The 15114-nt window shown below is 44.3% G+C and overlaps 1 protein-coding gene across 1 annotated transcript in view; it reads right to left on the minus strand.

Annotated features, from left to right (window-relative positions):
- Positions 1 to 4163: 4163 nt before the first annotated feature.
- The window catches only part of LOC129095273 (scavenger receptor cysteine-rich type 1 protein M130-like), a 13117-nt gene continuing 2166 nt past the window's right edge, over positions 4164 to 15114 (minus strand). The window contains exons 3-5 of the mRNA XM_054603654.1: positions 14523 to 14834; positions 14145 to 14429; positions 4164 to 4331 (exon numbers count right to left, since the gene is read on the minus strand). Coding sequence (XP_054459629.1) covers positions 4291 to 4331; positions 14145 to 14429; positions 14523 to 14834 — 638 coding nt within the window. The 3' untranslated portion in view covers positions 4164 to 4290. The remainder of the gene's footprint in view (positions 4332 to 14144; positions 14430 to 14522; positions 14835 to 15114) is intronic.

Below are 15114 nucleotides of genomic sequence, written 5' to 3' on the forward strand. Positions count from 1 at the left end.
TAATCCAAGATGGCCACAACAAAATTGTTGAACTTGAGGCTTCATAACAGTCCACAAACCAATGAGTGACGTCCCCATGACTATGTCCACTTCTTATATACAGTCTGTGGTTTTTAACAACATATAAACGTTCAATAAATACAACAAACTCTGGAGCCTCAAGGAGTCCCGAAATTAAACAAACCTCCCAACTTCACAGCCCATCTCCCTCATTAGCCCCAAAATGTGCTTCTCGTTTAGCGACTCTCCTTCGTGGACGGCTGCAGAGGGTTGAGAGAAAAGCTTGAGACGGAGATGGGAAAAAGAAAGCAGGGAGTGGGGGTGGGGTGGGGTATTTGAACAATCTGGTTGTAATGAAAGCACTCAGGGTTTGCTGGAGGTGCAGAGGAAAGAGTGAATGGGACGAAATCCAACTGCAGACAGATTGTTGAACCTGATAATGGTTTAAACGTGTGTGTGTGTGTGTGTGTGTATGTGTATGTGTGTGTGTGTGTGTGTGTGTGTGTGTATGTGTATGTGTGTGTGTGTGTGTGTGTGTGTGTGTGTGTGTGATGTGTGTGTGTGTGTGTGTGTGTGTGTGTGTGTGTAGATGTGTAGATCAGATCAATGCTTCCTATCAGTTCAATACTTCCTATCAGTGTGCTCTTTGTTGTCCGGTACATGTGTCACATTCAGCAGAGAGGAGACATTGCAGCTCCAACTAACCATAATATTCATTCATTTTAATATTCTCTATATTCTAAGATATATTAGATATTATATATAATATATATTATATACATATTTAATATATATATATAATATATGTATATGTTTTAATATTCTCTCTTGTCCACGATGTTTCTTTCTGTTCCAAACTTCCACCAGTTTTCTGTTCATTTAAAACATGTAACAGAGCATCATCCTCATAATCCACCTCCATCTTTCTGTTATGAATGAAAGAGAATCATTAAAGTTTCCTTCTGTTAATTAACTAGACAACAGTTGAGTGTGTTTGTCCACTCAGACTCTACATCTAAATCAGAAAGCTGATAAAACATTTATTTAATCTGTTTTGGAGTAATGTAAACGATGGACCACTTTGACGAGGATCTGGTTCAGGTTCACTTTGAGGAGGATCTGGTTCAGGTTCACTTTGAGGAGGATCTGGTTCAGGTTCACTTTGAGGAGGATCTGGTTCAGGTTCACTTTGACAAGGATCTGGTTCAGGTTCACTTTGACAAGGATCTGGTTCAGGTTCACTTTGACAAGGATCTGGTTCAGGTTCGCTTTCTGACCCCAAAGTCCAAACTGAATCTGTAGAAGCAGCATTCAGTTTTTATGCTCCACATATCTGAAACAAACTGCAGCTCTGCTCCAACTCTCTGTTCTCAAAGACTTCTCTGTTTGCCTCTTAAAATATTAATTTTATTAAATAAAATGTAAGCCTTTTAATTCATATCTTGCACTACACAGTAGCTGTATGATTTGCCTTTAAGCTTAGTTTTACTTTTTTAACATGTAACAACTAAGTGAAACAAAACAAGAATTAAAAATAAAATCAACAGTAAATTTATCAAATTCTCATACACACAACATAAATAATTATATATTTTCCTAGAAGCAGTTGGAAGAAGTATACACTTATATGGTCCTACTTATTCATAACTCTCTTTCTTTCCATAACTCAGACAATAAGTCATTATTGATCCTGTAAACCTTTGTGACTGGTAGCCTGTCCTTATGAATCTCCTTCACTCTGACCTCAAGACGTTTGTCATCGAGCTCGAGGAGAAGTGGAAAATATTTTAATGACTTTTCAACCGCAGCCTTGAGTTCAGTTTGTTAACTACTAAAGACTTTCACACTCACTATGAAATAAAAGAATAACAACTCATCATAGATTAAGTTATAGATATCATCATCATCATCATCATCATCATCATCATCGTCATGTCTCCAGAGAGTATTGATTATTGATTATCATCCGCTGGCAAACAAACAGGACATTCTGAGGTTTTAAGGTTCTCCTGTTTTGAGAGCAACAGTTTGGAATAAAACTCACCCGATATGGAAGATCATTTCTGCCGAGATGGAAAGTTAGAAATTATAATAACAGAAATGCTCATGATAATAACTTCAAAAGCGTAAAATTTGAGATGGTAGCTCAAGAATTTAGCTTTCGATGACAAACTTCTCCCAAAAAATGGATAAATAGATTTTGAAAGTTTGGCACAATTTAAATAACAAATAATTATAGTAAAATTCTCAAAATTATGATGTTATTATATTTAATATCACAGTATAATATCAAAGTCACATTCATATCTCATGTCGAAGAAGGAAATAAAATCTCTTTGCATTTTCAAAAGAAGACTTCCAGGCCTTAGTTATGACTTACAATCTCATTATTACCAGAATTTATCTGATTATTACCAGAAAACTGTCTGTTACATTCAGCTCATTCACAGAGTTTCATAGTTTATTAAACTGGTTTGTTTTCTTTGAACATAGGAGATGATAGAGATACATTTATCAAAGTGATCTTCATAATTTCATCTCTCCGTGTGTGGGTGACATTTTAACTCAGATCTGCTCATGTGAGTTTAAAGTTTTCCTTCTAATGACGCTCAGCTTTGGTTTTGGTTGTTAAATATTCACGATGTGCTCTTTTCCACTTCCAAAAATGATCCGACTGGACCCAAGGTCCACAACCCTGAAAGTACTTGTACTTGTTAAAGTAGTACTAGTACTGAGTTTATCGGTGCAATACGAGTATGTGTGTTTTGTTTGACGCATATGTTCATATTTTAGTCAGATTGTTAGAATATGAAGTACACTTGTGAAATAAGCAAAACCCCTAATTACAACATTCTTATTAATAAGCCAAATCCCGAGTTATGAAAATAACCAAATTCCTTAATATCAGTTTTGTATATTTATGAAGAATAAAATAAGAAAAATTCTAATGAAAAGGGTAATTTCCTTAATTACAAAATCAAGCAAAATGCTTATGATTTAAGCAAAATCCTTTATTATAAAAACTGTAAATTCCTTAATGACTAAATTAAGTAAATTCAGAAAGTACAATAAAACATTTTTTTTTAATATTTTTCCTTAATTCATTTTTAAAGTAAATTAATAAAGTCGAATAATTTCTAATCAAATTAGCATTTGTAATTGATTACAAAATGAAGTAAATGTTTGAAGTAAAAATTAAGAAATATGCTTATGATTTAAGTAAAAGCCTTAATTATAGCATTCTCAGAAAATTATCAAAAATCCTTAGTTATGAAAACATGCAAAATCAATAATTACAATGTTCTTATGAAGAAAGCAAAATCATTAATTATAACAAATAAGCAAAATCCTTATTTATAACAAATATGCAAAATCCTTAATTATAACAAAAGAGCAAAATCCTTAATAAAAACACTTAACTATAAAAAAAAGATTAAATTCCTTTTACCAAAAAATAATAATTATGTACAACAATGAGCAAAGTAGGAAATATTCTTAATCCCAAATAATAGTGATGTGTTAGGGGCCGATCTCAGCGGGACGCATCGTTATTCATATTTCTATATTTAAGATGATCTTTATCTAAATGTAGTCCTGATGACTAAATCCTGCTCAGTACAATAAATGAGCCATGTGAACCAAAGAGAACCAAAGAGAACTAAAGAGAACTAAAGAGAAGTCATGAAGTTCATTATATATTTTAAACTCACAAACTCCATCAGATTGTCATCATGGCACCAGATGTGGTTCATCAACCTGATGAGCTCCAGATCTACACATCCAACAGTAGGTGGGTCTGAAACAAGGTTTCCTTTCAACTGTTCAAATGTCACTAAATGTGATTTGAACATTGAGAATTGTAACACAGAATGTAGAAGATGTATGTCAATGTTAAACGTTGTTTCTACTTAATATATAACATTAACATTGTTCCTGGTAGTCTTTGGTTTCTAAGACGCCGGCTGTTTGGACTCTGGTAAACCTGCTCTCAAGTCTAGTTCTAAATGAACCTTTATATCAGGGAGGTGTTTCTAAAGACTCACGTCTTCAGCAGGAACCAATGGGCTTTGAGCTGAGAGCCAGGAAGTCAGAAGAGAGTAACAAAGACAGGCTCTAATAATGTAATATGATATTCTTCTTGTTTAAAGGGAACACACGTATAAATGAGCTGATGGTGGCTGTGTGTTAGAAATCCATCTGGATGTGAGATGAGCTCCTTGGAGGAGCTACTCTGCTCCCTGAGCTCCTTCTTCTTCAGCTGCAGGAACACCCAGGTTAAACTCATCCAGCTCAATGTTCTCCCGTCTGCCCGGCTTCCTCCCCCTTCTGGCCTGGAGAGACATGACAGCACAGTCCTGTGTTCAGTTCACTAAACACAGATGAGAGCTTCATTCCAGTCGCTGGTCTAAACAACAGACGTGTGTCAGTACCTTACAGTAGAAGTAGAGTGCAACGTTCTCCAACAGCAGAATCAGCGGCAGGAGGACCGCTTTGATGATAAGAGGTGTTGGATCTGATCAAACACATGGACAGTCATCACATCACGCAACATCATGAGTCCAACAGCTCCCATTGAAGCTGGAATCTAGAACCACTGAGACTATTACTCTTCATGTTCACTTCATATTCACTGTTTGAACCGTTGTCGTTATGTAAGAAGTGGACGTAGTCGTCGTGATGTCATGCCTGATGGACACTAGAGAGAATGCAGCTTCAAGACATGAAGCTTTGACTTCATACAGAGTTTAAAGTCTTCAGCAGTAAATGTTCGGTTTAAGAGTCAGTCAGAATAAAGGTTTGTGTTTTTGGAATGTTTAATTTGATCTGGTTAGTTTTGGTTTCATGTTACAATGATGTCATCACCTATGTCCTGTTTTCAGTGTTAGAGGGGCGGGACTTAGTTAAGAAGCAATTGAAAGCATAGTGGCTATCATGACCAGTAACAACCTAACAACTGTCTCAACGTTTGGTCACCAGGATAACCCTGGTTCTCTGAGTGAGGTATCGGAGCACACCGCCCTTCTTGCTTCTGATTGGTAGATAGTTAGCGGCTAAGTGGTTTAATGAGCGATGTGGTGGATGTGGAGCTTCTGTGATTGGTGGAGTCAGAAGGTGCTTCTCATAGTGAAACGCCTCCCTCAGTTCTCAGAGAACCAGAGTTATCCTGGTAACCAAACATGCTCCGTCCTACAGTTTATTCTTTCATGTTGCCGTTTATAGACTTGGTTCAGGTTTGGTTACTATATGACATTTGTAACACAATGACACAGTGCCATTCCAGAAACAACAACATGCATGGACTCTGTGGTCAGCTGATCATTTTCAGTCAGATTGGACCAATCATCTTCTCCAAACCTGCATGTAAACAGTCAGCTTACCTGAGACAGTGAGAGAGAGCAGACGGCTCTCAGAGGAGAGGTTATGAGAGAAAACACAGACGTGATAAACACAGCTGTAGCTTCCTTGGTGGGCGGGCTCTGCAGCAGGAAACAGGAAGTGGGCAGAGTGATTGACAGCTGGCTGGGTGTAGTTGTGTGCTGAGTTGGAGGAGGTGAAGGTGAGCTGGAAGGAGCCTCCTGGGTACTGTGGCTGGATGGAGCAGCAGATGGTGAAGGTGAAGCCCCTCAGCACCTGAGCCCCCTGCTGCTGGGCCTCGGAGACCCCGTCAGTGGAGCAGGACACAGAGATGTTTGGTTGAAGGAGCAGGTCTGTAAACACAGAGAGAAGATGAAAGTTCACATTCATAAATGTTGAATCTGTGTTTACTGTTTTGTGTCCCTTCTATTGTTCTGTTAATGTTTGTCTTTTGTCTAGTACTAGAGTTCTGCAGGAATGATGTATGTTTGTAGTCCAACATTCCAGAAACATCTGATTGGATTATTTCTATTTCTGATTTGTATTATTCTACATTCACCAGAGGGGTATTTAATGATTTTATATCGTAGAACAAATCGTTCAAATGTCTTCAGCTTGAGTTAAACACAGACATCTGACCAAAAAACATCAGAAAACACATTAACTATGTGATGAGGGACAGAAAGTGTAAAAATTATGACTTTTTCCTGGGTTTGAAGACTCATTCCTGTAGCACTGTATAACAATAATTATAATAATAATACAAATAATAATAATAATAATAATAATAACTCCAGAATCACCACCTTATCATGGTGGAGGGGTTTGTGTGCCCAGTGATCCTGAGAGCTGTGTTGTCGGGGGCAATAGCTCCTGGGCACCTGCGTAGTGGAGAGCAAGGTAGTTCTCCAATCAGAGGGTCGGTGGTGCACCCTCCTGGAGCCATGTGTCCTTGGGCAAGACACTTAACCCCAAGTTGCTCCCGCGCTTGCCATCGGTGTGGACTGGATGTTGCATGAATGTTAGTTAGAGTCTGATGGTGGCACCTTGATGGTAGCCTGTCATCAGTGTGTGAATGGGTGAATGATATGTAATGTACGCTGATTGTAAGTCCTGGATGGGCCCAAATGACTGTAATGTAATGTAATGTAATGGAGGGTCTCCCAAGGCAAAGTGGTCTCGGGGTCAGACTAAGGTGATGCAAAGTTGTGGCACCTCGCCCGGAAAAGGGAAACCGCCCTCCTGGAGCCAGACCTGGGAGGGAGCTCGCCGGCGAGCGTCTGGTGGCCGTGCACATGACCCACGGCATCCCACACCCGAATAGGCATTGGGGTCGGGTGCAGGGAGCCGGGCGGCAGGCAGGGGCGGGAATGTCCCACGGCATCACAGAATAGCTGGGACGCACCTCTCTGGGGGGAAGAAACCGGAGCTGGTGCGGGAGTTGGAGCGGTACCAACTAGATATAGTTGGGCTCACCTCCACGCATAGCACTGGTTCTGGAACCAAACTCCTGGAGAGGGGCTGGACTCTATCCTTTTCCGGAGTTGCCCAGGGTGAGAGGTGCCGGGCGGGTGTGGGGATACTCACAAGCCCCCGGCTGAGCGCCGCTGTTTTGGAGTTCTCCCCGGAGAACGAGAGGGTCGCCTCCCTGCGACTGCGAATCGCAGGAGGAAAGTCTCTGACTGTCATTTGTGTCTTTGCACCGAACGGCAGTTCGGAGTATGCAGCCTTCTTGGAGTCCTTGGGTGGTGTCCTGGAAAGGGCGCCGACTGGGGACTCCATAGTTCTTCTGGGAGACTTCAACGCTGATGTGGGTAACGATGGAGAAACCTGGAGGGGCGTGATTGGGAGGAACGGCCTGCCCGATCTGAACCCAAGTGGTGCTTTGTTGTTGGACTTCTGTGCTAGTCATGGACTGTCCATAACAAACACCATGTTTGAGCATAGGGAGGTTCATAAGTGTACTTGGTACAATCCTAAAAAACTCTTTGAAACTTTCTCTTCACTCCTCCAACCCCCACCCCCTCCTCCTACTTCCTCCCTTCTCCCTGATGATTTCGCCAACTTCTTTGACAAGAAGGTAAACGATATCAGATCCTCCTTCTCTCAGCCCCCCTCTCCCTGTCCACCCTCTCCCTCTCTACCCTCTCCAGCTCTTCCCCCTCAGCTCCCCCTTCCCTCTCCACACCCCATCTTACCCTATTTTGCTCCCCTCTCCCCTAACGAGGTCCTTGACCTTGTTACATCTAACCGCCCCACCACCTGCTCCCTTGACCCGATCCCCTCCCCTCTTCTTCAGTCTATTGCCACTGAACTCCTTCCTTTCCTCACCCACCTCATCAACACATCTCTCGTCTCGGGATGCTTTCCCTCGGCTTTCAAGACTGCCAGAGTCACCCCCCTTCTGAAGACACCATCACTTGACCCCTCTGATGTCAAGAACTTCAGACCGGTTTCTCTTCTACCCTTTCTATCCAAAACACTTGAACGCGCTGTCTCTAAACAACTGTCTTCCTACCTCCACCAGAACAACCTCTTGGACCCCCACCAGTCCGGGTTCAAGGTGGGTCACTCGTCAGAGACGGCCCTCCTTGCGGTGACAGAGTCGCTTCACGCCGCGAGAGCGAACTCTCTCTCCTCTGTCCTGATTCTCCTGGACCTGTCAGCAGCGTTTGACACGGTGAACCACCAGATCCTCCTCTCCACCCTCGAGGGGATGGGCGTCTCAGGCTCTGCACTCTCCCTGCTTGCATCCTACCTGACAGGCCGATCCTACCAGGTGACATGGAGAGGGGCCGTGTCGGAACCACGCATGCTGACTACGGGGGTTCCACAAGGTTCAGTTCTGGGCCCCCTTCTCTTCTCGCTCTACACAACATCTCTGGGTTCTGTTATTCGCTCCCATGACTTCTCCTACCATTGTTATGCCGATGACACCCAGCTGGTCTTGTCATTTCCTCCCGGTGACACCCAAGTGGAGGCTGCATTGCTGCGTGCTTGGCTGACATCTCGAAGTGGATGGCGACACACCACCTGAAGCTGAACCTGGACAAAACCGAGCTACTCTTCCTCCCGGGGAAGGGTTGCCCGCACCGAGACCTGTCCATCACCATTGATGATGCCGTGGTGACACCAACTCGGACTGTGAGGAATCTGGGTGTGACCCTGGACGACCAACTGTCGTTCTCAGCAAACATTGCATCGGTCACACGCTCCTGCAGATTCCTCCTCTACAACATCAGGAGGATTCGCCCCTTCCTCACACCTCTGGAGCTTGTCCAGAAAGCTGCAGCACGTCTGGTGTTCAATCGCCCCAAGTTCTCTCACACAACTTCCCTTCTCCGTTCTCTACACTGTCTCCCTGTAAGAGCTTGCATCCAGTTTAAGACTCTGGTGCTAGCCTACAGGGCAGTGAAAGGAACAGCTCCTTCCTATCTCCAGGCCCTGGTCAAGCCCTACACCCCTGCCCGACCACTTCGCTCTGCTGCCTCGGGCGATTGGTTGCCCCGTCGCTCAGAGGTCCCTGCGGCCGATCCACCCGGTCACAGCTTTTTTCTGTCCTGGCCCCTCAGTGGTGGAATGAACTCCCCACTGAAGTCAGGACAGCAGAGTCGCTGCCCATCTTTAGGCGCAGGCTGAAAACTCACCTCTTCAAGAAGTACTACCCGGAGCCTTCCTCGTAGCACTTATTGCACTCGTATTAGTTGCTGCACTTACTGTATTCGTATCAGTTCGCTGCACTTATTGAATTTGTATTTGTTTACTGCACTTATCCTATTCGTAGTAGTTTGTACCACTTACTATATTCGGATTAGTCTGTTGCAATTATTGTTTTCGTAGTAATCTGCCTCTGCACTATACTTTTGCTCTGGCTTATGCTTTGAGATGCTTGTTTAAGAAAGGAGATGCACTTATGACTTCTGGTGACTAGTAGTTCTCTTGAATACCTATGTTGAATACACTTCCTGTAAGTCGCTTTGGATAAAAGCGTCTGCTAAATGACTGTAATGTAATGTAATGTAATGGTACCAGAACAGCCTAGGCCAAAGGTCTATGATCGCCTTTGTAGTTGTGTCATCAGACCTGCGGCCGTATGTCTTGGACACTTGGGTGAAGAGAGGAGCAGAGCTGTCAACTGATCACCACCTGGTGGTGAGTTGGATCAGGTGGCGGGGGAGGCTGCCGGACAGACCCAGTAAACCCAAACGTGTAGTGAGGGGGAACTGGGAACGTCTGGCTGAGGATCCTGTCCGAGAGGTCTTCAACTCCCACCTCCGGAATAATTTCTCGTGCATCCCGGGGGAGGCTGGGGACATGGAATCCAAGTGGGCCTAGTTCAGATCCTCCATTGTGGAAGCTGCTGCTAGAAGTTGTGGTCGGAAGGCGATCGGTGCCTGTCGTGGCAGCAATCCGAGAACCCGCTGGTGGACACCAGCGGTGAAGGAAGCCGTCAAGCTGAAGAAGGAGGCCTTTCCGGCTTGGCTGAATCAGCAGGCAGGTACCGGTTGGCCAGAAGGGCTGCAGCTACGCCAGTTGCTGATGCAAAAACCCGGGAGTGGGAGGAGTTCGGGGAGGCCATGGAGAAGGACTTTCGAATGGCCTCAAGGAAGTTCTGGCAAACCGTGAGACGAAGCAGGGCCCCAAGCGAGGGAGTTCAAGTTTCTCGGGATCTTATTCACGATTGAGGGTAAAATGGAGCGGGAGATGGACAGGCGGTTTGGTGTAGAGTCAGCAGTGATGCGGGCGTTGTACCGGACCGTTGTGGTGAAGAAGGAGCTGAGCCGTAAGGCAAAGCTCTCGATTTACCAGTCCATCTACGTTCCAACCATCACCTATGGTCATGAGCTTTGGGTAGTGACCGAAAGAATGAGATCGTGGATACAAGCGGCCGAAATGAACTTCCTTCGTCGGGTGGCTGGGCTCAGCCTTAGAGATAGGGTGAGGAGCTCAGACATCCGGAGGGAGCTCGGAGTAGAGCCGCTGCTCCTTCGCGTCGAAAGGGGCCAGCTGAGGCGGTTCGGGCATCTGATCAGGATGCCTCCTGGACGCCTCCCTTTAGAGGTTTTCCAGGCACGTCCAACTGGTAAGAGGCCCCGGGGAAGACCCAGAACACGCTGGAGAGATTATATATCTCGTCTGGCCTGGGAACGCCTCAGGGTTCAGACAAGAGACAGACAAACAGACAGACAGACAGACAGACAGACAGACAGGTGTGTCCTGCCAGGTGGAGCTCAGCAGTCTATGGAGGGTTTGAAGCTTCCAGAAACAAGCCCACCTCCCTGAACTTTAGGATGTCGTTGTGCTGGATAACTTAACAGTTCAGTCCAACGGAAAACCACAGAGGAAGGAACTGCTGTCAGAGATGATGTCATAGATGATGTCACTGATGGGCTTACCTGAGCAGGTGAGATTCAGGATGGAGGAAGAGGCCCATGATGTTAAACACTCCTTCAGAGCAGATCCAGACTGAACACAGTTAGAGTCGATCCACCACACAGATCTCTCTGAGGACTCCTCTCTCTCTCCTACAGAAACAGCAGAGCCACAGTCCAGCTCTCTACAGACAACAGATGCTGCCTTCAGGGTCCAGTCAGAGCCATCTACTGGTTTCCAGTCTCCCTGTTTCACCTCCAGTGTTCCTGCACAGCGACTGTCTCCTCCCACCAACCTGACAGGTTCTGAACAGAAACAAGAGAGTCGTCAGTAAAAGAACAAAGTGAGTTTCAGTAGAACAGAAATGAACCAGGTCAAAGCTGCAGCTCCTCTTCTACCTGAGCAGGTGAGTCCAACAGCTTTGCCAGGTGAGCAGGTGTTTCTATCTGAGCCTGAGCTTCTACAGTTCAGGAGAGCAGACTCATGGCCTCCACACTGGAACTCTTTGGTCCACATTGGAGCCTCCACTTCTCCATAGAGCGCCCCCTGGAGGACTGAAGGAGTCCCACAGCCAAGCTCCCTACAGACCACCTCTGCATCCTGCTGGTCAAAGTCATCTTCACACACTGAGGACCACCTCTGGTTGGACTTCACCTCCAGTCTACCTGAGCACAGAATAGTCCCATCCACCAGCCTGACAGAGTCTGTAGAGATGATAGAAGATAAGAGAGAGAATATCACCAGACACAAAATAAAAAGATTCAGAGGTACAATTAATAAATACAATAAGTCAACAAAGTTAAAGCTGCATTCTCTAGTGTCCATCAGGGGGCGACTCCTCTGGTTGTATAGAAGTCTATGAGAAAATGACTCTACTTCTCTCTTGATTTATTCCCTCAGTAAACATTGTAAACATGAGTTTATGGTCTCAATCTCTAGTTTCAAGTCTTCAATACAGCATGATGTTCATTTAGTAAATGATGCTCCATTTAGACACCAGAGAGTTGTCCGGTCTGAGAGTTGTCCATGTTTTGGTCTCACAACTTTAACCCTTTCAGTGTGTTTTCACTTCATGAAAGTTCATTTTAACATTGTGGTTGTCTAAACATGGTTTTACTGAGCTCTGCCCTCTCATGTGACTTCTTATTGCAAAAAAACAAGATGGCTGAGTCCAAAAACTTGAATTTGAGGCTTCAAAACTGTAGACCAGAAACCAATGGATGAAGTCACAGTGACTATGTCCACTTCTTCTTGTAAAGGCTGAAGCCACCACTGAGACAAAGAGTCAAAAGTACGACTCAAGACCAGGGGTCTCATTTACAACCGCTGAGTCGGCACAAAACGGGCCGTGAAAAAGTTGTGATCCATAAAAACATAGTTGAAGGGAGAATGTGCACACCTGTTCAGACTGTAGAGATGAAATGTGAGCACCATCATTACAGCTATTATGATGCCTCTTACACATTTAATTTCTCTTCATATCACACGTTACTGTGAACTTATATATTCTCTTTATCATAAACATCAGACCAGCAGTGTTATTTGTGCTTGTGAGCCATAACTATAAGCACATTTCAATGTTAAAGATATAAACAGAGTCAATCCTCAAATCAAATGTCCCTTAATATTTCATCAGCGCTTTATGCTCTCTTCAGTGCAGAGGAGAGGCTGAACTACCGACACTCGTGGTCATCTGTGGAGCAGCTGATGAAATGATCATCATCTGTTAGAAAACTTAAATAGTGTTCATTTACGTAACATTGCGAAAATCAGGCAAATCCTGTCTCAAAGCGATGCAGAAAAACTAGTTCATGCATTTGTTACCTCTAGACTAGATTACTGTAACTCCTTATTATCAGGCTGCTCTAATAGGTCTCTTAAATATTTACAGTTGATCCAGAATGCTGCAGCACGTGTTCTAACAAAAACTAAGAAAAGAGATCATATTACTCCAGTATTAGCTTCTCTGCACTGGCTCCCTGTTAAATCAAGAATAGAATTTAAAATCCTTCTCCTCACCTACAAAGCTCTAACTGGCCAGGCACCGTCTTATCTTAAGGAACTTATAGTTCCATATTACCCAACTAGAGAGCTGCGCTCCATCAATGCAGGGTTACTTGTGGTTCCTAGAGTATATAAAAGTAGGATGGGAGCCAGAGCCTTCAGTTATCAGGCTCCTCTTCTGTGGAACCAGGTTCCAGTTTCAGTCCGGGGGGCAGACACACTCACCACTTTCAAGAGCAGGCTTAAGACCTTCCTTTTTGATAGCGCTTATAGTTAGGGCTGGTTCAGGTTCGCCTTGGTCCAGCCCCTAGATATGCTGCTATAGGCCTAGACAGCATAGGGACTACCTAGGATACACTGAGCTCCTCTCTCCTCTTCTCTCCCTCCTTCTTTATGTATTAATCTCCTATTTATGCACATTACTGATTTTGCTTCTTCCCCGGAGTTCTTGTGCTTTCTCGCCTCGCAGGTTCCCAGGAATCGGGGTTATATTTGGACTGTCATCGTGCCACCTACTGAGGCCCTGCTGACACCCACTGCTACTACCACTATCATTATTAGTCACATTACTATTACCTGTACCATTACGCATATTAGCTTTACTTCCACCCTGAAGCCCTTTTTGCTTTCTCGCTCTGCAGGTTTCCATGAATCGTTGTGGTACCTGGACCGTAGTCGTGCCTCCTGCTGTGAGCCGACTGACACCCACTGCTACTTCCATTATTATTATTAGTCACATTACTATCCCTATTTTCATAACTATAATTCTACTGTAATAATTGCTGCTGTTATTATAAGTAGTCTTATTGTATGAATCATTTATGTCATATACATTGAATGTGTTGTATCTCTGTTATGCTGTTCATTCTGTACACATGACATCTATTGCATTCTGTCCATCCTGGGAGAAGGATCCCTCCTCTGTCGTTCTCCCAGAGGTTTCTTCCTTTTTTCTCCCTGTTAAAGGGGTTTTTAGGGGAGTTTTTCCTGTGAATGTGAGGGAAGGACAGAGGATGTCGCATGTGTACAGATTGTAAAGCCCTCTGAGGCAAAATTGTAATTTGTGATTCTGGGCTATACAAAATAAACTGAATTGAATTGAATTGAACTGATGGAACACAAGTATCCACTCCTCAGAAGATGTGCCTTGCCCTGGATGAAGAAACATGTCTCCACTTCAGCTGTACCAGGTGCTGAGCCAGTAGAGTTCAACATGCAGAAAAGTCACGTTTGAAAGCAGACAAAGGGAATCTAACGGTTCACCTGATGAGGAAGTGACAGGTGAAGGCTCATGAAGGGATAGAGCCACCTCAGAGAGTTTATATACAGACTCACAGTATGTAGTTAGGGAGGGACTGGACCCAGACATAGGAATCAGATCGGCACATAGATGATGTCACTGATGGGCTTACCTGAGCAGGTGAGATCCAGGATGAAGGAAGAGGAATATGATGTTAAACACTCCCTCAGAGCAGATCCAGACTGAACACAGAGAGAGTAGATCAACCACACAGATCTCTCTGAGGACTCCTCTCTCCGTCCTACAGAAACAGCAGAGCCACAGTCCAGCTCTCTACAGACAACAGATAATGCCTCCAGGGTCCAGAAAGAGTATTCTATTGCTTTCCAGTCTCCTTGATGTTTCACCTCCAGTGTTCCTGCACAGCGACTGTCTCCTCCCACCAACCTGACAGGTTCTGAACAGAAACAAGAGAGTCGTCAGTAAAAGAACAAAGTGAGTTTCAGTAGAACAGAAATGAACCAGGTCAAAGCTGCAGCTCCTCTTCTACCTGAGCAGGTGAGTCCAACAGCTTTGCCAGGTGAGCAGGTGTTTCTATCTGAGCCTGAGCTTCTACAGTCCAGGAGAGCAGACTCGTGGCCTCCACACTGGAACTCTTTGGTCCACATTGGAGCCTCCACTTCTCCATAGAGCGCCCCCTGGAGGACTGAAGGAGTCCCACAGCCAAGCTCCCTACAGACCACCTCTGCATCCTGCTGGTCAAAGTCATCTTCACACACTGAGGACCACCTCTGGTTGGACTTCACCTCCAGTCTACCTGAGCACAGACTAGTCCCATCCACCAGCCTGACAGGTCTGGAGTCTGTAGAGATGATAGAAGATGAAAGAGAGAGATAAAAGACACCAGACACAAAATAAAAAGATTCAGAGGTACAATTAATAAATACAATAAGTCAATATTAGTAAAAATAATAACCAATATTATTAATAACACATAACATCATGTCCTAATACTGGTTCAATACACAGAGTGCATTGACTGAGGTTTCCATAAGTACATAAGTAGAATGGGTCAAATGGTAAAAAGGGGCTAAATCATCAAATGTATTACTTTACACAAAAACACGTTTACATGTCGGCTA

Source organism: Anoplopoma fimbria, chromosome 9 (genome assembly GCF_027596085.1).
Source record: "Anoplopoma fimbria isolate UVic2021 breed Golden Eagle Sablefish chromosome 9, Afim_UVic_2022, whole genome shotgun sequence".
Lineage (NCBI taxonomy): Eukaryota > Metazoa > Chordata > Actinopteri > Perciformes > Anoplopomatidae > Anoplopoma > Anoplopoma fimbria.